General features: G+C 37.8%; 2 protein-coding genes across 2 annotated transcripts in view; both read left to right on the forward strand.

Annotated features, from left to right (window-relative positions):
- LOC134535430 (protein tweety) overlaps positions 1 to 7,280 on the forward strand; it is a 50,231-nt gene extending 42,951 nt beyond the window's left edge. Inside the window, exon 11 of the mRNA XM_063374523.1 lies at positions 5,445 to 7,280. Coding sequence (XP_063230593.1) covers positions 5,445 to 5,619 — 175 coding nt within the window. The 3' untranslated portion in view covers positions 5,620 to 7,280. The remainder of the gene's footprint in view (positions 1 to 5,444) is intronic.
- Positions 7,281 to 9,425: 2,145 nt separating this feature from the next.
- Positions 9,426 to 16,686, forward strand: LOC134535429 (uncharacterized). The gene is made up of 2 exons (XM_063374522.1): positions 9,426 to 12,602; positions 14,131 to 16,686. The coding sequence occupies exons 1-2, from the start codon at positions 12,341 to 12,343 to the stop codon at positions 16,203 to 16,205; spliced, it is 2,337 nt and encodes a 778-aa protein (XP_063230592.1). The 5' UTR covers positions 9,426 to 12,340; the 3' UTR covers positions 16,206 to 16,686.
- The last annotated feature ends 6,340 nt before the right edge of the window (positions 16,687 to 23,026 follow it).

The raw sequence follows: 23,026 nt of genomic DNA on the forward strand, positions 1-23,026 counted from the left end.
ATACTGGATTGATCCTGGGTTTTCCATCTAAACGTTTTTTGAAGTTCAAGTCAATAACGTCAGAAGTTTTTGGTATTGAATTGAATAATTTCATACAGACAAAATGATATTTTTTAACATACAATGTGGTTTAGGTAGCTTACTTTCTTACAAGAAAATATATTATAGATACCTTATAATTCCTAAATTACATACATTTCTGTATTATTTAGTTGTATGATTGATAGTGGGATTGTAGAGTAAAAAATTGAAATGTAAGCTTATTTTGTACAAGATTACCTTACTACATAGCTTGACTGCATTATTTTTATGTGTTTATAAATATTTTGTATATATTTCCAATAGCTGTATGAAATATTGTTTGCTAGTAGTATGTGTTATAAAACTCTTTTGAATAGCAAATTAATGCATCTGTTTGTGCTACATTTTCCTCTAGATTTTTAGTAAATATCAGTGTGTAGCTAGTATTTATATTAATTAAGTTAATCTTTTTTCAACTAAAATTCTACAGCTGAGTCAGTAAAAAAAAGTGGTTGGAAGAGGGGAATATTTTAACAGCAATTCAACCGGTAGAATATGAAAACAATAAAATACAGATTAATATGAAACTATTTGCCCAATAAAACACAACATTATATTTGCATTTATTTTATAATGTAATATTACAGGCAGGTTTAAAAAGTACATGTTGTAGAAATATGAAATTATTTAAGTCTTGGACATGAATAGTTCTTCAGTTATTGGGACTCCGTCTATTATCGCACCAAATACATACAAACTTGCAGTTACCAAATTTGTAAGAAATGTCCGAAATTATTGTTCTAAATATCCATAAATTATAAAAAAACGAACAGAAATAAATATTTTGTAAAAGTTAATCTTGTGAAGTCTCGTGTGGCATTGCCACTACAGTGCAACCAGACATGTGTTAATGATAATTTTTTAAAATGTTTTTTTTTCTCTTGTGGGGCCCCCAAGCTTGGTTATATTTACGAACGAATATTGTCAACTAAAATACTCATGAAAGATATCTGTAAGTTAAGTATGTGCATGATATTACTTAAAATAAAAAATAGCCTGAACCGAAGTATATATGTAAGGCGGACACGGCAGAGTTGATCGGATATCAGCCAGGCAGCCTCTAGTCCCGAGGGCGCAAGTAGATGTAGGTCTTCGTATTCTGAGAGCAAACATCTTCTTAGTCAAAATGTAGTATAAAGAATGAAGCATGTCAAACTGTTTTAATTTAAAGTAGATGCAGTTCATAAAAAAACATAAATCAGGAGTTACTATACTCAAACCTTTAACAATCTGAAATGGAATATACTGATAAGACATTAAATGAGTAAATAATTTGTTATAAAATTGTAATTGATTCATCTAAATCGATGCAAGCATTCAATAGAATAAATATGAGCATATTCTAATGTACAATAAATGCTCATATCAGCTAGAGCACAGTTTCCGTGACATTTGCCCTGGTGCCCAATTGATCAAGACACATTATTTAAGGTAGGCTTCAACTTCAATACACCCAATAATATGTGAATAACAGACACCTATGTAATTCAAAAGACTAAAGTATTAAATACTGTAATTGCTTAAACAATGCATTGGTACATAATTCTCCACACAAATGGGACAAATTCCCAAACTCTACAGAAGGTTCAGTAAGGATTTCACCAAAATCGGGTGTTTCAAGTAGCTTCAATTAAGACTTGCCAACTCTTTTAATACTTGGAAATCAATACAAAATGTATAATGTCTACTACCCTTTAGGAGGAAATAAATACTATTCTCCTTAAAAACATGATCTCACGGAGCAATAAAATACTAAGAATTAAACTCTGCGTGAACTAGCCAATATGCCACAGAATTAACAGCATTGAAGTACATGGCTCCACAAATAAAGTAAATTCAATTCACACCAAATATTGAATTTATTCTCTGGTAAAACAGATTTAAATATCAACCATATACAAATGATTACAAAGACTCAAAATGTACAAAACTCCAGCATCCACAATACTAATGTGATACATGGCTTTGGATTAAATACCAAAACACTAAAGACATTGTCAAACTGCCGATAACACAATTTTAAGGGCATACCCAACTCAAATGATGGCACTCGCATAAAATGCATTAGCAAACTTAAGGTTCATAGAAATGTACATATAACCCCTGAAAGCGTAAATTAATGTCAAACCACCTCTAGCCATAAATGTAAAATGTTACAAGTACTTACACAACCATGTTTGTAAACTAGTTCATGTCGCGAAACAAACCTGGTCTTACCTAAAAAGCCTCAAATACCATGAACTAAAATTCTTGAATAGAATAATCGCCGGTGTAAGACACATCAAGGGAACAGTCTCATACATACTATCAGCCCTCACGCTCAGCAGAAGTTACCTCGACCTGCATGTCTGTTGTAGTTGTACTTTGTGGTAACATTGATTGTTTTTTTAGAGGTACTGATTGGATTTAATTTGCTTTAAACAAACCCAAGATTTCCCTTCCATCCCGATCCTGTGATACAAGTAGTAACAAAAACATAGGCTGGCTTACTTTTTTCTCTGACATTTTTTAAGCTTATTATTTTAAGAAAAACCTTACTGACGTCACTCAGAAAATAAAAGTTAAATGAGTGCTTATTTGCTAAAGCAGCTAGATTATGTTGTTCATCTTGTACTTGGTAATCTCTTCATAGTTTTCGTCTCAATACTGATACAGTGAGCATTTAAAACAATAATCATAGCAAATTATTTCCATGAAACTGATAATACTTCAAATTGTATTTACTCATACATGTATAAACTAAATAAATTATCCTATTATGATTTTTTTTATCATATAATATAAAATTAGAATGTAATAATATGTGTTAGAGTAGTACCCATTTACACAGTTTTTCGAACTTCATAAGAATAAAAGTCACAGCAATATAATAAATCATCAATTATGAGCCTTTTTTTTATGAGCAAAAATATGAGAAATCTCTTATCTGTTTAGTACATGCTGTGTTGAACCAATCTTAATACTTATATTTTTTACCACTAGGCAGTTTTTCATTGTTTTCCAGAACTAGTAGGACATAATTTCTACAAACAGCATTTTGTAACAGTAATCATTCACAGAGCCAGAGTTCAGTAGCATACAGGTGTCTGCATCGTAATGTGAGTGTGAGCGCTTGCAACACTGTGCCCACAAGGCTAGTCATGAGGTTGATATTGTCAACAAATTGCACGAGACTGCAAACTTACCTAAAAAGAAAAAAAATTTGATACAATAAGCTTTTTTATTCTTAAAATAGCACAATTTGGTCTGGAAAATAAATTAATTGCCACAGCTGGTTTTGATCGATAGAAATCGCAGCTGGCTGTTACAGCGCTCTAATGACAGATAGTGACTACAGATTAAATAATGAAATGATTGGTAGAATACTTTGAAAATACCAGGGGATACGTAATGCATTTTAATGTATTTGTAATTAATTTCTCAGATATGCTTCCACGAGTCATAACTCGTGCAAAGCCTTAAAATCCTAGAGAAACTTCGCACAAGGCTTCTGGGATGTTAGCGAAAGTACTCTGAAAATTTTAAGTCAGAATTAATGGAAATTCTAACCTTTATATAAGTGACTTTATGAAAACTGACCAAATACACTCCAAAAACAGGTGATTCACGATTCTACTTTAAATTAAAACATGTACTGTCCTGTAAAAGACAAAATTGACATTAATTTAGCTTTATTTTCAATCAATTAAATCTTAATCACATTCTATATTACCAACAATGGTGTTAATCTTACTGTACATACGTGCTCTATTATGTACTGCCTTATTTTATTATTATTTATAAATAAATAAAATAAATGGTATAATCCAGCCATTCAGAAAATATTTTTAATGAAAATAAAAATACAGCTACAAACTTTACATGAAGCTTAAACGGGGAAATGTGATCACGAGAGAGGATAACACGTACGAAATTACGAGTATGAAACTAATAACTACTGGGGAAATGAGCTCACCACGTAGGTTGCGCTATATAACGCAAAGCCAGAACCGGTGCACGCAGGTCGGAGAGAGGAGCAGACACAGCAGACTGTCCGTGCCCGAGGCCCCGTGCGGCTAGCCACAGCGACACACGGCTAGCCACAGCGACACACGGCTAGCCACAGCGACACACGGCTAGCCACAGCGACACACGGCTAGCCACAGCGACACACGGCTAGCCACAGCGACACACGTCTGCCGAGAGACAGGCTCCGCACACTCCCACACCCGGCCTGGCTGCACAGCATTGCTCATACCAAAAATTATTTAAATCATGCAAAAATTCTGACAAAATCAATGATACCAGGGTGTACGCAAAATTCATAAAAAAAAAAAAAAAAAAAAAAAAAACAGCATTTAAAATTACTGTAAAAAATGTACTTTAAAAAGGTAAGGTAGGTGTGATTCAAAGCAGCAGTCCATAGTTTTGCACAAATCACTTTCAAAAAGATACATGAAATAAATTAATGGAAAATCTCGCGCGAGATGGACAAACATTGATTATAGGGGAAGGTTTTTTTTTAAAACAGAAAATCTCTGTTAATGTGACAAATATCACATCCGTATCAAACTAATATCTCTTGCTAGAGTAATACTAAAATAATTAGTTAAAATACATTTTTGTTACAACCAACCATAACTGCAAGGAGTAAAAAAAAAAGTGGTTGGAGGACAAAACATTACTCCTTTAATAAGCACACCATCGAATCTGTTCAAAATATTTGTAAATGTTGTAAATGTTTGAAAATTTTGTACAAAAAAAAAATTTGATGTCTGCAAGGGGTTGAAAAACCAAAGTCGGTACAATGAATAGATACTTAGAAATCTAGGATCAATTTGAATTAAATAATATGTCTTAGTTAATCTACGATATTGTTCCAGAAAACTTTAAATTTTCCTTATCAAAAATTATCATAGCAACGAAAGTAGTTTTAATATTGCAAAAATAAATTTAATGTATAAGGAAAGTGAAAAAGAATGGTTTGTAATACACTGCTGCACATTTGGCACAATCGGCATCGTTTGTACACAATTATTAAATTGGTTAATAAACTTTGTGTTGTTTTGAGCTGTTAAGATGCCAGAACAAAACTCTCGCTCAAACTATTCTTTTAGCACTCCGCATTTACACGTGCCATAAGATTGTGCATAGGACATAACAGATACTACACAGGTACCAGGGGCAATTGAAACCTAGAAGGTAATTTTACTTAAAAGGGTTAAGTTTTCATTTTATGGAATTTAGAACTAGAATTTTCTTATGAAAAATAATATAATGTAAATTTTTTTGATTTTTCTAGCCTACTTGATAAATGTTTAGTATACATTGGTGGCGGAACGCGATGGAAAGCCATGCCCTATTGGAGCGGTGTGTGTTCACAGAGATGGCCGCGGTGCCCGCGAGGAGAAGTCCCAGCACGGTCCCCATCATGAGTCAGCAGGCGGTGGAGGGCCTGAGTTCGGGTCCGGAACCTCTGCAATGCTTGGACCTAACCATGGGCAGTACGCGACTCTGAGCAAACAGTGTAAGACGCTGGAGTCTTCCGATTTTTACTGAGGAGCTGGCGCCGGAGCCCAGCAAGAGTGCGCGCCTGGCCGGAGCGCAGAGAGGCCACTGCGCGACCTTGAGTCGGCCCGCCGCCCCGCCCGCGTACCGCATAACCGAGCTGTGAGCCCAGCGGAGCTGTCCGCCTGTCCCGGGACACGGAGTCCAGCCTCGACTTCCATCGCAGTCGAGCCTGTCGTGACCAGGGTTGTAAAGGATTCCATTTCCTACAAATTCAGTTAAAAGTTGAAAGTGGTCGAGCTATTCAACAAAACACAATTTTCTCTTAAACGAGCAGCAGAATACGGTCTCCATTTTGAATATAGACTAACACTGACTCCTCTAAATGTAAAAAAAGATTGGTAGTTGTACATTCAGGCCTTTTTTTTTCCTGTACATTCAGACTGTGCTAATTCTGCTCAAACTAAGTTGTCTAACTTATCAATCCTTAACTGTTTGGAAGAAAAACCTCAACAACAATCATTTTACCTAATGAACATACAGTTGCTTTGCATTTACACCAACAAAAAAATACAAACATTTTGAAAGACTGATGCGTCTTTGTTAAACTTTCCTTTAAGCATCAAAGCTGTCAACATCAAGGTTTGGAAATTAAATGCAGTCTTTGTGAATGTGTGGCGAGATTACTTAGAGCAATTAGGTATTACCAATGAACCAATTAGGTATTACTAAAACATTAATGAATATGAAGTAAAGGTATATTTCTTTGCTACACCTAATCATTATTTCTATTAACATACAAAAAATGATATCGTACAAATTTGAGGCTTGTCAAACAATATAAATGTAATTGAATCGTGAAGCTCAGTAGAGGCTGGTTGCGAGGGGGTTCACGAGCAGACCAGCGGCTGGCTCCCTTCCTGTTCGAGACAGGGGCACGCATGGCAGGGGGTACAATCGGAAGAGTCCTGCGTCTTACAGCAATGAAGTATAGTCTTGGTCAAGTCTGGTGCAAATTATCCAGTACATTAACCACGAGAGCTTTCGAGCCTGTGAATTTTAGTGTTATTTATTTTCTGGGTTTGAGAATTCTTCTCAATTCTTTCAGTGTTGAAATCGTTGTAAATAAGACATGTTAAATATTGTGGTGTTACTTTCATAATCGGAATCAATACATAATATTTGCATTTTACACATTAACCATGATGAAACTTTCACATTCTGTATTTTTGTTTCTCGGTTGAGAACTTAATTTATTTATATGTTTTTGAAGTATATTCAGTACATTCAGTTCTAGTAATGTAGTACCTTTACAGTATTATTAAGATTTTTTTTTTCTCGCATTTTAAGAATGTTTATGACATTTGAGAGTGTTGTTGTTCTGCATCAAGCTAGTTAAGAATTTATGGTACGGGAGTGGTAAATAAACACGGTATTATACTAATGCCGTTTATACACAGTCATATATCCTACTTTTTTCATACGTGTACCAGATTTTTTCTGTAGCTGTAATTAAAAAATAAGCACAACAAAGAAGTGTATAGTTTTGTAAATATCTTTATGAGAGTCTTTGTGGGTTTGTGTGTATGTAGGCTGTACAGATATTTTTGACAGTCACTTAGAAGATTCCAAGTGCATGTAATGGTGAAACTTTGCAATATTGTCAATAAAACATGTGTTGTAAGTTATTCTTGCAAACAATGAGAACAAAATGATTGTTGTAGATATAAAGTGTTTTACCTATTCTTTAATCATTGGCAAATTTATTGCCATGTCTGGCAATATCATTTTATTATTGATAGCCTATTGTTTTCTTAACTGCACCATCAGACTTCTGGTTTTATTTATTACATAAACTAGTTGCATAATGGTAGGGTATGTACATTTCCAGTTACTCCATTGTGTTTCAAGCACTTAAAGAAGTGCACAAAGTAAACTGCGAGTTGGACTGTTCAGACACCAGAGTTCATACAGTGGAGCTTGGATGGACTCTACATATGTTATGTAGGTTATAATTGCTTTGATACATAATAATTTGCTTACAAGCATCGTAAGTTTTGCAATTTATTTTTACTTTGATAATTTCCAACCATGAAATGGTACACATGTTTGAAGCAGGACTACCTTCCTTATCTGTAAAATATATTACAATTACAGGGAAGGAAGTAATTAACTTCAATTCTTAACAACGGTTTAAAAATTGAGTTCAAGATAATTTTCCAACAAGGCAATGTCAACCATGATTCTTCGACAGACTATTGATTAAAAATAGAACTGTATTTACTGCTTAACAGTTCTGTTTATACCTAAGTAAGTCACATTATATCACACAAAAAACTAACAGTCTCAATGGCTGCATTTACAGCCTGTTGCTCCAGAAATACTTAATGTAAAAATTAAATTTTATGATATTTAAACATTAAAAATTGATTAATATAAATTATAGCAAAGAGTAATAAATTATCTACAAATGGAAAAAAATAAGGAGTGACACCACTGTACAATTTTGTACAAAGGATTTGTACACAACCACTTTCATTGAATAAATCAGGCTACATTGAAAACTTAATTTACAATTTATTCTAACAAACATCTTGATACAGTTTCATAGATGATTAAATATCAATTCAGACTATATATCCAAATTTTTCATCCACTCGATTTCACGACTAGCAAGGTGCGTTATTCCTGCTTCCAGGAAACTTTTATTTGAGCCAAGAGTACAACATGGAAAACTAGGAAGTGGAATTTACAAGCAATTGTTACTCTTTCTGCGACAATAAGCACCCGCACTGCGCCTTGGGCCAGTATCGCGATGGCGCGGATGGCGGAGGGCGCTCGTGCCCGAGACCTTGTGGAACTATTCATGTGGATACCCCATGTCACACCAACTGAATGATGCACTGCGGTGTGTGTGGATTAAGCAGGCCTGGATAGTGGTGTGATGCATGACGCAGCATCGCGTGTCAATGAAGCTGGGATGGGTAAAATAGGGCATGTTGTCCGCATCTGGATGTGGATAATGCAACTCGTCGTTTCGGAACCGTGCGAGTCGAGTGCTGAGGTGCTGGGAGTTGACCCGGGGTTGCAACCCTGGTCAGTCCCTCCACATCGTGTCGTGCCTCATTCGGTCCGCATCATTGACTATTGATCGTACCCCATCAACGTCTTTGTTGGGGGTCTACAACTCCGGTGAATTTGTCTGTTGCAGGGCTGTTCAAATTTAGACAGTTTGGCATTTTGAACCACACATCTCGTCGTAGAGGAACTGTATGTCTGGGTCTTCTTCTGTGTTACGGCTGTCGGTTATCTCTGGGTGAACTGACTCGGTAGTGCACTTCATCTGTCGATATGTCCGTCTCGTGTATCATTCTGCTGCATAGCTAGGACATGTGTCAGCCCTAAGCTGGCTGGTCGTGTGTAGTTGTTGCCCACAGCTGGAGAGCTTGGGGTTCAGGGCTTTCACCAGACTGTCTGTGGTTGAAACTCTGCCCCATGTCGATCCTGATCGGGGTTATTGTATTGGGTTGCTGGCCCGTTGAAGTGTCATGGGTTTCGTCAAATGGGATAAGGTGATTCCATTTCCGTGTACTTTGGCCAATTGGCAACTTCATGAAGACATGCAGTGGGCCCGAGTCATCAGAATACCTCATGCACTATGGGTATAGACCACTTTCCGACAGGTAGTGGCGCCGACTGTAGACCAACTGCCCTGTCTCTTGCTGAAGCAGTGACTGGTGTGTCCGAGGGGTGTGTGTCGCACCTGCGACAGAGTGTTCTGGTGGTGCGAGGCGTCTGCCCGGGAGCAGTTGGACGGGGTACAGGCCAGTGACGACTAGTGTGGTCATCATGGAGACGGAGCTGCATCTTGACCTGGATGTCCCGTGGCACTCCGCCTGGCTTGCCGGGGACATGCCGGGGTGGTATTGTGTTTTATTGCCGTCAGCTCGGCAGCATCTCACCCTACTAATTACTTCCCGTTGGCCTTAAAGAGGACCCAGGAAAAATCATATCGGAGAAACACTTCAGTGTCTAGAAGTATGGTGATGATCCCAGTGCACACATTTGGAACAGCAAATGCCTGTATTTGCCATGTCGGTGATGAAAACCCGAGAGCATTTGTCACGTGGTGTGTGGGGTAAGGGCCCATGATGTGCAGGGAAATAGTGTGGATAGAGGGGCATAGCAGCCTGGGACATTGGTGTTCCACCGCATCGGGGCATCGTGTCGTGTGCTATTGACAGAGTTGGCAGTTCCGCACTTTTCCATGGACATTGTGAACAATGCCCAGCCAGTGAAATATTTTCGAAGCTCCCGCTGGTAGAAATGTAGTATTGCCACCCGTGTGGAAGGGGGTGACACTTGAGTTTCTCCATGTGCCCACACTTCTCTGGCGTATCCTGGTGGGACTGCGTGGAGGAATAACAGCTGCCACCAGGGAGGCTGATGGACCACAAATGGGTGGGTATGAAAGGCACACAACACTGTTAGTGAGGTCGGCTGGCGAACTCAGTCTGGCTACTCACCCTGAAGTGTGGCTCTAGGGTGGGGGTGGTGGCTGCCCAGGAACGTGCTCCACATCAAAGGTAATTTTGGAGCACCAGAGCCTTCTGGGTGAACCAGCATCGGAAAACATTAGCTATTTGGTGCACAAGGTAAGGTCGGAGTGGGTACCACACCGTTGCGAGGCACTCCTGCTCATTCATGTAATATAATTCTGTGGGGCCGAACTTTGCCTGCCTCTCATCACCGTCTTCCAGATGTTACAGCCTCAAACCCATGCTGTTTTGACAGGCATTTGTCTCTAGAAGACGTGTTCTTAAGGGAACAGACAAATCAGGGTGTGGCATTCGACAGAACCTGCATTTGACGAGTGAGAAGGCATGTTCGACAGCTTTTTTCCACTGAAATTTCACTTTTGAAGACAGAAATCTGTCATGAGGGACAGTGATCATAAAAAAGGGGGGGGGGGGGTGGGTTTACAGATGATAATTTTACGTGATAACGTCATAAGAAAACATTGATGAAAAATTGCATACTTTTTAATTTTAAAATATTATTTACAATTTTTGCAAATTTAATTTAAATAATTTTTTAAATATAATCACGAACAATTAGTTAAAAAGCCCGCCTTAACCTGTTTGATATCAGAGAAGATTTTCTCGCACGTCGGTTGGCCGGTTCTTGCACGCTCGGCTCAGGCGGAACGTGACACTTTTTCGTGTGTGTAGCCGGCGTTCATCGATTTCTAAGACATTATCACGTCAAAAAAAAAAAACAGCTATAAACTACAAAATCTAATTGAGCAGACCCATCAGCTTCTGCAACTGTGGGGCAGGTTTCTCTTGAGTGAGGGCGAGCTGGTCTCGGAGGGGTGACTCCGCTCACATTGCACTGGTTAGGTGACCCACGAATTCTAGTTCCTTCTAACCTACGTGGTAATTGTGACGCTGCATACAATCTACGCTGATGTTTCGTGTTAACATTATGTGTCAGATCCCATCAGGTTCACATTGTGCTGATGTTTCCTTGTGTCGTCAGAGTTTGGATACTTTGCAGATTACATTGTTTTGTGTAATAGTTGAAGGTGACTGTGCTGCAGCAGCAGTATGTGTCATGTTAGCTCTTAACAGGGAGAGAGAGTGGCTGATCCCATAACTGTACACAGGGAAACAATGGGTGAGTTTCATCACCTGATGCCACAACTTCTAGGAAGGTAAGTAGAGATTTTTAATGTACTTCCATTTGACAAATCATGAATTTTATTGCTTATTCAATATGGTTGCAACGAAATTGAGGATCTGTGATAATTCAGGAGTGTATCAGTTGAAGAACAGCTTGCTTAATGTTTAAGGTAACATCACGAGAAATGCTTTCAATGTTTGTCATTATCTGCGAATTCCTTAGTACATCGTCCTGCAATGTGTTTGGCTCATTAACAGACACTGGTTGACTAGTATTTTAATCTTCAGTAGTTTCTTTATGGTTGCAAACTTTATCTTCATCTTTAAGTCAGTGCACAGCCCAAACTTCCAAGTTAAATGTAATAATTTTTACCAAATCATTAGAAGATGGTATACAAATATTATTTTATGTTCAAAAGGATATATACAGGGTGGCCACCGACCCGGGAAAAACCGGGAAACCTGGAAAAAGTCTGGAATTGGAAAGGACCCGGGAAAAATCTGGAAATAATCTTGAATTTTACTAGTCATTAGGGAAAAGTTCGTTTGTGTGCCCCGCTTTTACACGCAGCGTCTGACTTGCAAGAAACTGCGTCGGCTTTAGTTTCGAATTTAATTAATTTTTCAGCAGTTTATTTACTATATCTATGTGTTTTACGACTTAACGGGAAGTCAAAACATTCATTTTACGTATTTGAAGACGTTCATGTTTTCGTACCTGTACTTGTTCTAAATGACTAACGAAAAAAAAAAAAAAAATACTTTACCCAGGTCTACCACCATAAACATCGTTTCTAACAGTAATACGCTCCACGAATGCGTGGGTAATACAATGGTAGTACATGAGTTTGAATTCAGCAGTTGGTTGCAATGATCGGTCGTAGGAACCAATGACAAAATTATATGCGTTCTTATATTCTTATTGGCGTATTGCGCAGTTTTTTCGTTTGTGAGGTATGAGGAGGGTTTAGAAGATGGCGATGGTGCGTCGATTGTTTAGCGGAACACGAACGTGAATAATTTTTTGTTTGTAGTTTTTGGAAGCATGAGTATCTTGTAGCAGTGAATGCAGGAGGGAGGTTAGGATCATGTCAACGAGATATTCCTGTCGCTATGAGGTGGAGTTTCCGTGGGCCACCGAGGACCCTAAAGACAAAGGTAGCGCAAAGTGCAAGATCTGTGCGAAAAGTTTTAAGTTTGATACTATGGGCAGAGGTGCCTTTTTAAGCCACGCCAAATCGAAATTTCACCAAAATGCGAAGTCATGCCAAGATAGAAATATGTACGTTACTGCATTTTTTTCCACTCATCCTGGTCAACACCATGAAGCTGTTCCGTCTTGCAGCAAAGGTAAGTTACAGTTACTAGTGTTTTATTAATATTTTTGTTTTGTGTTAAATAAATGCTTGAAGAGTCTATTGAACTCTATAGATTTAATGAGAGTGCCGAGTGTGTGCATTTGCTTACAATTTATTTGAAATACAGCCTATAGTTTCACGTTGTACAGTAAACGACCGGCACATCGCGCCCCGATTGATCGCAGAATCGAGTATATCGCGAGTCAAATCATGTCCCCCAATCAAAAATGAATAATTTAATAATGAATAAATGGTTGCGAGCAGAATAGGGTCAACTCTAAAATTCGATTCCGGAAGTAGGGGAACTATCATGACACATTCGATGAAGGTAGGTATGAAAGTAAATAAAAATGCGGCAGTGTTGGTAGCCACATGCGATAATTGATTTTGAAAAAAAAAAATAAGCAAAGGTGTGGCAACAGTGTAACATAGAAATGCCGGCAAATGTTTGGTAGCTGAATAACAGCCGGGGCACATTGTAGGGAAAGACAATATGACTATGCAAGGTTAGGTAAGTAGGAAATATATTTAAATGTAAAATGCATCACCCGAAGACATTTTTCAGATGTTGAAAAGAAAGTGAAAGGTTGGTTAGATTAGGTCAGCTACACAAAGAAAAATTAAATTAAAAATTTGCTACGGAAAAAATAGTTGTTTGATTACCCGAAAGTATTTTGTATCATTTTCTGAATGGTACTGAAAAAGAAGTGAAAGGTTGGTTAGGTTAGGTCAGCTACATAAAAAAAATTAGCTAAATGTAAAAACGTTATTTTAATATACGAAAGTATTTTGTATCGTGTTCTAGAAGGTATGGAAAACAAAGTGATAGGTTGGTTGGGTTAAGTCAGCTGCATAAAAATAATGCTTATAAATAATACATAATACCAATAAAAAATAAAATGAAAAATAATTATCAGATAATTGTTATGCTGTGGCGTTCTAGAACATTTGCGATTAGGTCAGCCATGTAAGTGCCGTATGTTTTAGTGTAAGGACATTGAAGGTATATTTTTGCTCGTAAAAATTAAAACGGTGTCGGATAGTACCTGCTATACCAGTATTTGTTTGCTAATTATTCTCGTTCTCTGTGTGTCTTATATGCAGTTTGAATGTTTTTAGACTAAGTTTGCACGTTATATTTCTCGAAACCACGTCTATTGCTACATTTTCTTTGATACAGAAAAAGTTGTATCAGAAAATAGAGTTGAGCGGATGGGTTATACTCTATTTTCCGATACAGTTTTTTTAAGGAAAATATTTTTGTGAACGTGGCAACTTGTTGAAATCGTGAAATATAACAGTTTGTACAAAGCTACAAACTGCGTAAAAGTAACACAGAGGAGAATAATTAGCAAAATAGAAGACTGGTATCGCAAAATAGAGTAGACGAGGTGGGATTAAACTCTAGTATGCGATACTGTAAAATAAGTTTATGCGCAGACATTTATTGCATATTTATTGATTTTATTCCTTCCCCAAGGTAGGGAGCAGACAACAGTGTGCATGTTCCATTGTTTCAGGTATTGCTGCACGACATGAACAAGCGAATCATGTCGATCCTGATCAGAAGTCATCTGTAGATAACTTGGTATCAACTATCGATACCAGCGAGACTCCAAATCGAAATGTTCTTCAAAGGTTCCTTTTGGGGGAACATATTACGAGGGCGGAAATTTTGTGGGCTCTTCACACTATTGTTGGTCACACATCACTTCGTAAAGCAGCTGAAAGTGTATCAGTCATGAAACTCATGTTTCCTGACTGTGCGGTCACTCAAAAAATGGAGTTGCAGCGTTCGAAGATTGGTTATCTAATTAACCATGGCATAGCTCCATATTTTGAAAAAGAATTGAAGGAGCTGGTAAAAAAATCATCTGAAATTGTTATTGGTTTTGATGAAAGCCTAAACAAGGTTGTTCAGCGTGAACAAATGGATATACATGTCCGCTTCTGGGATGAAGAACTCAACATGGTGCAGTCTAGGTATTTCACGTCAGTTTTCCTAAGCTCTACTCGAGCCCAAGATCTATTGAAGGGACTCAAGAATGTTTTAGGACATGAAAATTTGAGAAAAATTATTCAAGTGTCCATGGATGGGCCCTCTGTGAACTGGAAGCTATCTAAGGATCTAGTTACTGAATTGCGTGAAGAAATAGGTCGTGAAGGTTTTGACCTAATCAACATTGGCAGCTGTGGGCTTCATGTTGTACATGGTGGGTTTAAAGAAGGAATAAAAGTGACAGGATGGTGTGTAGTCGGGTTCTTAAGAGCGCTTTATTATCACTTCAAGGATGTTCCTCTGCGGAGAGCAGATTTCTCATCTTGCACAGGTTGCACTGTATTCCCCCTTAAATTTTGCTGTGTGAGATGGGTGGAAAATAAGAAAGTTGCTGAAAGAGCTTATGAACTACTGCCACATATGAAGACTTATGTTGAAGCCATCGAAAAGCAAATAAAGGACAAAGTGAAACCTAAAGATTCACACTTCAAACGAAGTTTTCCTGCTCTTAAAGAATCCCAAAATTTCAAGATTATTTGTAGTGCTGTAAAGGATGAGATGATGGGTGCCAAACTGGCCTTTTTCACTGCTGGAGCATCACTTGTAGAACCCTTTCTACGAGAATTTCAGAGTGATGACCCAATGGCACCATTCTTGCATCAAGAACTTCAGGCACTCACAACCACTGTGCTTAAGAGAGTTGTAAGAAAAGAGGTTATCGAAAGTGCTCAATCAATTACAAACATTGACTTGTCGAAAAATGAAAACCTTCTGCTGGCAAATCAGGTGGACATTGGTTTTGCAGCTACAGATGCTCTGAAGAAGGTACGAGGTCAGCTTGCTGAGAAGGTTGTGCTACAATTTAAAAATGACTGTAGATCATTTTATGTTGGCTTCCTTCAAAAGGTTCTGCAGCGTTCTCCACTTGCATATAGTCTTACTAGACAAATCTCCTGTATCAACCCTGAGTTGATACGTAGTAAACCAAACCTTGCTGAGAAAAGAATTAAAGCATGCTTGGAACTTCTAGTTGAAAAGCAACAGATCCCGGGGTCCACCGCTGACAAGATTCTGCAAGAATACCAAGAATTTATCCAGATAGCTTCCGTGGGAGAAGCCATGAAGTCTTATCATCGCCAGAATCAGCGTCTAGATTTGTTCTACGTGCAGGTTATGGTGGAATCTGGCAAATCATTTCCAAGTTTACTACTATTTATCAAGCATTTGCTTATTCTTTCCCATGGAAATGCTGCTTTGGAACGTGGTTTTTCCGTAAATTCGGATTGTCTGGTTGAAAATCAAACTGAGGATAGTCTTATTGCACAAAGAATTGTGTATGATGCTGTCATGAATTCTAAGGGTGTGCAACATGTGCAAATTACTAAATCGCTTATCCACTATGCAAGGAATTCTTGTGCGCGTTATAAGGAGCATCTGGAGAGTAAAAGAAAGAAGGTAGAGGCTGAAAAAAGTGAAAGGGACAAGAAAAGAGAAGCTCAAAAAAATCTAAGGGAACTGGAGGCAAAAAAGGCGAAAATAATGAATGATGCCTTAAAAGAGGCAGCCCTCATTGATGAAGAAATAAAAAAACTTTAAATGGTTCATGTGTGTGGAAAAGTGAGAATTTTTGTATCAGCGATTTTAATTTAAATAAAATAACACTTTATATCAAGAACACTTCAAAATACTTCAAAATGTTTTTGTAATTTGTTCACTGATTGGTGAGTATTCTTGGTTTTAATAAATTCTTAAAGTGATTATTGTTATAGTGTCCTTGATGTCGGTAAACAACATTAATCAAAACAATTGAAAAACTATTTCAAAATATATTTTTTTGCCACATATATGTCAATTTTTTTAAACCTGGAAAATCTTAAGAAAACCTGGAAAAATCTGGAAAAAGTCTGGAATTTGGTTTTAATAATAGTGTGGCCACCCTGTATATATATATATATATCCTTTTGAACACACACACACACACACACACACACACACACACACACACACACACATATATATATATATATATATATATATATATATATATATATATATATATATATATAGTGTGTTTGCCTCCCACCAATTACATCCCTTCCGGGATCGATTTCCAGAAGGTTCATTAGGATTTGCGATTGTGGAAATCATGCTTGGAGACTGCAGTAGGTCGGCATTTTATCTCGAGGATCTCCCGTTTACCTGCCCTTCATTCCAAGCACTTTATATCCACTCCGTATCACCCATCATCGGCTCTGAATACTTCGTTGTCAAAAGAAAAATTTTTCTACTGAAAGGAAAAATTATTCAGAGTAAAATTTAATCCAAAAATAGTTTTGTAATTGCCTGCTAATCTCTTTTCTTGTACAAGTTTTCTGCTGCATGAGATAGGATTTTGTCTTCCTCATGCCTGTCATTTAAATTGTCACTTCTAATATAAACAATGTCCTGGATTTTACAAAATTTATCAATCTTTATAACCCTGCTTAAGTCTCTTAAGTAGTTTTGTGCCTGGAAAACAGTTCTTATAACCACCAGGGACATGTAGTTCAAACATGACATTGAAGTAGTCACCTCGTTGATAAGTAACTTGAGTCGGAGGAAGCCCTTATGCAAGCAAAGCAATAATCCACAAATTGTATACAATAATCCTCATATTGCAAACAGTAATCCCTATATTGCAAACACTTATCCTCATATTTTTAACACCAGTTTTCATATTGCAAACAATATGCCTTATATTCCAAACACTAATCATATTTCAAACTCATACTAATATAGTATGTCCATAAAAGAATGTCCCAGTTATAAATTTTAATAATATTGTTACGATCGCGCTTGGCTGCAGTGCTTGGCGTCGCCGCGCTCATTCGGCCTGTCTGCGCCCCCTTCCACCCGCATCCTCTCCCTGGTATCTCGTGTCATACTATCTCGCGACATCCTGACCGTCGCAGCGCGCACCTGCCTCAGATCGAGTTACTTAAAAGAGGCCGCACTGCGGCGTAGAAGGACTCAGACATGTTTATCGGCGCGTTTTGTGGGAACCCGATGCTTGTTGCGTTCATCGGCGTTCTTTGAGCAGCCGCCGCGTCCTTCGACAGGACTCACGACGCGTTTCTGGACATTTCGACGGCGAAGGTCGCGCGATATCTCGGAGACATTCCTGATTGTTCTGGACGGGAACCCAAGGGCTATTTAAGGAGGTGGGGCCGACCTTCGAGTCAGTCGGAGTCTGAGAGAGTCTGAGTGAGTGGAGTGGGGAGTTCTCCCGCGGCGGAGTTTCCGGGCGATAGAGTCGCGGGTGCGGCAGAGTGGCGAAGTTCTTGGACGAAGGTTACAGGGCAGGGAGTGAGTGAGTTCAGTGGAGTCGGGAGTTTTCCCGCGGCGGAGTTTCCGGGCGATAGAGTCGCGGGCGCGGCGGAGTCCCGAGCGAAGTTGCGAGCGAGGCGTAGAGAAGTGACATAAGTAGTGGCCATCAATAAAACTGTGTGTGAAATAAAATCTTTTATTGGGCTATCATTTACCAACCCGCAGGAAAATCATAACAGTATAAACTGTAAGCATTGTAGATTGTTGGTTCAAGGTCACAAATAAGCACATGCACTAGCACTGCTTTGTTGTTTTCTCGCTTGCAGTGCCACCTATGCAAAATGACGACTCCTGAGCATAAAACATTTTCCTTATAGGATCAATATTTTCCCAGTATTTGGCTCAAAATTTGACCCTAAACATAAAATTACACTTTTTGGAAAAAAAAAAACAACCTATATTTGAAGTGCTGTATATTGAGAATAACTGTTGGACATAGATCTGCACTTGAGTTCAAACTGTGGCACATTTAGTGTACTTAAAGAAAGTAACTCTCAGTGGTTGTTTGGCTACCACACGCATGTTTGAAATTACGTATGAGACAAAAACAATTAAAGTGCCAATATTTCAATGTTTTTTTGCGAATATCTCAAAAATGCACCAGGAAATTTTGTTGGATAACTCCAGATTTGGATTTAGCAACCCAAAAAACATAGGGTAAGATAATAAACCTGACTACTGGATTTTTGCTATGTGAAACTACTATTATTTGTCTGTGTTAGTTGTGTTATTGTAAACAAAAGAATATTCAAGCCAATTACTACCCTTGGCGATAATTTGAAAGATCAAAACATTTCTCCTAACCCAGTTAAAGTGAAGTAGAAGAAAAAGTTTCTGTAAAAAGCTAAACCAAAAAAAGTTCCTATTAAAATATACTGTAGAAAGAGACAGATTGTACATGTAAACAAAAGTTTGATTTTCACTTGCCATATTTAGTATGGCATCAAAATTACATTCCTCAGGAGCCCACACAGGCACTCTTGCTGCTACACACTTGTCATCATACCAGCCTGGCGAAGGAGATTCCATTACAGTGTTTAGAAAAGTATTAAAAAGTGGTGAAGAAATTGGAAGTAAATTGTTTACCTGGCCTTCTCTAGTTGTTTTTTCTTAGAGATCTTCATCATTATACAAAGGAAGATTTAATCCAATATAAGTTAATAAGAAATACAAGAGCCCAATACATAAAACACATATAACACCCATATGATCAAAGATGAGCCAACATGCAATACGGAATTAAACCTAAAATGTTCCCTGAAGTATGTACAACAAGATCTGGTTTAGTAAGTAGGGGTACAGTAATTGATGATAAAGACCTGTCGTTCATATACTGGAATGATCCGAATGAGCTCGTAGAACATCTTCACTTGTTCCTGACTTCTAGAGAAGCAGGGAATACTTCAGACCAAAACGAAATAATATCCATACTTGAATAATTACATAAAGATGGATATATCATCAAATAAGCAAACAAGTGAACAAGCCGGCGAGACATGCTTTTTCTAAATGAAACATTCTGATGTTCGGGCTGTTAGATTTATTTCAGATGGATTTATTTGAAGTGATTCTTTATTGTAAAGAGAACAGAGGGATCAAGTATTAACTTACTGTTATATATATTTATTCTTAACATGCTAGGGCAGAGCCTGTTAAAAGTAAAAACTCAAATGTGTCTGCGGTCACAGAATGATTTTTAAATTAAATGCTTAAGAACTAGCAGACTGATAATGGAAAATATTTTTATAATAATAAATTGCATACTCTTATGAAAAAAAAATGGAATAAATCATTAGTCTATATGCACCAAGATAATGAATGGTTTAACCATACTTTATAAGAAGCCATGCAGTGGGAGTTCACCGCGAAATAAGTGTTATTACTTGAAATGTTTACTACAAGGTTCACCAATTTATGGTGGATTATACAAGGAAGAAATTCAGCCTAAAGTCTGCGGTGAAATCTACGATAGTGATTTGTGTAAGCTTCGTGCGGAAGATTAACTGCCTGTAAAATGACACCCAGTCTGTCTGCAGTCAGCCATGACAGCTGTTAGTCCAATTAACGAGTTTTCGTGATGCTGCCTAGGGAACAGCAGTAATGTTGTCGAGTGATGCACCGAGACGATGCTTGGTGCAGTTTCAATGTTGTTTTCCCAATTTGCGTCTGCGTGTAGGCGATGGATGGTGGTGAGCAGAATCAGTCCAGTGGCTACGAGTTTCGTCTCATTTCTTCACAGCGTGTGTGCCGTTTGTCAGTAGCTGCAAGTGGCTGACCGGCGACCGCAGCATTAGTTGACGCAGTTTATGAGTAAATAATTTATCATGAGGTTTGGTTGTTCCAGCATCAACTGTAAGTCCTATTCTTAATTATTAACTGTACTTCTCGGACGACACTGCGACACACTGTGTTGTCATCACAGCTATAGCGGGGCCTCGTGGTCCGAGTGCCGGACCCGGGCATCGAACCAAGGGCCCGCGAGGAGTCCCAGGCCACTGCCTCTTGTGTTGAGGTTATGTGTGGATGTCTGTGAAGGTGTTTCTTGGCGGGATCTCGGCAGGGACTCGAACACACGCACTGCTGAGATTGAAGCCTGACCTGGGCTTGACCACGCTGTGAAGGAGCGGCTAGAAGCCGCGCAGGGAAGCATATACACAAGTTTAATTACTTTTTGGTAATTACCAACAATACTAACCCCGCCATTCTTGACCCGCTCAGAAGTTCCCAAAACGCAATTTAACAGAGCATGAAACTGTACGAGACGAGTTGGAATAATTTTATAAATTGTCTGTCATCATATCTTCCCTTTTTATAAATGATTTACAATACGAAAATACTAAAAAAAGGATGATAAAATTCATTTTCTCTAAGATGAATAGATATTACAAGTTTCAGGTTTATCACCTAAAGAAATTATATCCACAAGGAAAAATAAATATGCCATAATTTTAAAATATCAATAATAATCTAACATAATCAGCTTATTTTACCAGTCAAATAACTACCATTAATTAAACCTTGTACTGTATCAGAACCGGGTCTTTTCTTAACCAAACTCAGTTCATGTGACGCGATTAAGGGGAGTTCAATTTTAGCCCCGCATGGATAACTGTCTCTGTATTAGATAATGTTTCAAATCCAAGTGACATAGAAGCATGTTTTCAAACGCAACACGTTACCTCGTTGCGGCAGGAGTTGTCATGTCAACACAGTTCTTAGCTTCGTCGTGCTCGCCGGGAAAATACGTCAAGGTCCAGACTTACTTGTGACAATGATTCTCGTAGGAAACGTGGCAAACCTCCGGCGCTTTGCCACAGCCACTCAGTATATTGTAATACAGCACTGCCGGCCGCAGTCACTTGTTGAGAGACGTCTCAGTGCCTTCTCATCTACATGAACATCACTTCAGTGTTCCACACGAACCACACGTCACCCCCCAGTCCCTACCCCCTCCTGCCGTCTCACCCTCCATGTCAAATACCACGCACTCTCTGACGTATTTTTTAAAGATCACTGTCTCATTTCTTTTTGACATGTTGCGTGAAATTTTATACTGTATAAAATCATCTTGTAAAAGAATTAAACGCAAGCTAAAATAATAATCTTAAAAAGAGAATTTTTTAACGCCTCAGTAATTTCTTTGTGTGGTAATTTGCACTTAAAACTTAACATTTCCTGATACCCTCTACACTTGTATTATTATAAACATAAATAAAAAACTTATAAACTTAACGAAACTTAATTACTTACAAACTAAACCAAATAATTAAAATATCTTTAAAACCTTAACAAATAATCTTTTAAAAGTCTTAAAAAATATTCTTAAACACTTCTTAAAAAACAGTTACAGGAAGTAACACGCGTCTGTCGAATTACAAAGTGAAGGATATCCTGAGGTTTCGTGATTTAGTAATGGTTGTTGGCGTGCCCAGAAGAAATTACTTTTTCTGTAAAATAATTCCCAATGCTACATAACTATCTGTACCAACCAGTATTCTGTGCACTGAAATAAAAAGATACGAATCAACTGCATTATATAGTAAAATGCTAAAATACATAAATTGTATTGTTGTCATGCATCACCGGGTTTGTAGTACAAATTAACTGTGCTAATAAGAGCATTTTTAAATATTGTAAATATTTAAGGAGGACCTTTTTACTGGGTGTGAACTTTTATTTATAGAGCTTAGTGCTTTGAAGCTTGTATTTTATTAGACAGCTGATTCCTTTTGGCTGGAAAAGTAAACTTGCAATAGACTTTACAGTCTTATTGGATTTACTATAAAGATATTCCATCAACTGGATGAGATGAACTTAGTTCACTGTGAATGATTATTGGTAATCAAATGCATGGTTAGAAATAATAAGGCTGTGAGAGTATTTATAAATACATGTAAATGTCAATGGACTGCTGTATCAAACAGTATAAAGGTTTAAGGAGTTCCCACTAATTTTGTTGTATAGTAATGCCTTTCTGTAAATTTGTACAGGAGTTTACCGTCAAACTATTGATTAATAATGTTCAAGTATGAAAATGCTAATAACCTGCTGGCTAGGTTATGGCATACTGTTTGGTGGGTAATCTTGCTAAGCCTATAGGTTTTGAGTCATTATTATAGTTTAAGGTGCTGTATAGATAGTGATGTTATATTATTATTTTAACATGATACCAGTTTGCAGTAATTATTTGCTTGATGAATTTAGCAAACAGGTAATATGGAGAATATGTGTAAGCTGCGTGGGCTGATGTGTGTGTTACTATTGAGTGCATATGTACCCTGGGGGTGGACTACCTATTTGAATGCCTGCAATGTTGTATTATATTGATTTTGAATTCTACAAGCAATTTAATATTAAATTATCAGAGTGCAAATCATTGTTATGATTCATTGTCCTAGAGTTCCTAGATTTCCAAACTCTTGATGCCTCATCTTTTCCTAACACGCAACTACTGTTTTCTAGTTAGTGGTCATTGTGAGTTTGACTAGAAGCCCCCTTTACAACCGTGCCTGCCTCTCTGTTCCGATGTTCTGTAAGTAGCAGTCTAATTA

The sequence above is a fragment of the Bacillus rossius genome, chromosome 8, assembly GCF_032445375.1.
Source record: "Bacillus rossius redtenbacheri isolate Brsri chromosome 8, Brsri_v3, whole genome shotgun sequence".
NCBI lineage: Eukaryota > Metazoa > Arthropoda > Insecta > Phasmatodea > Bacillidae > Bacillus > Bacillus rossius.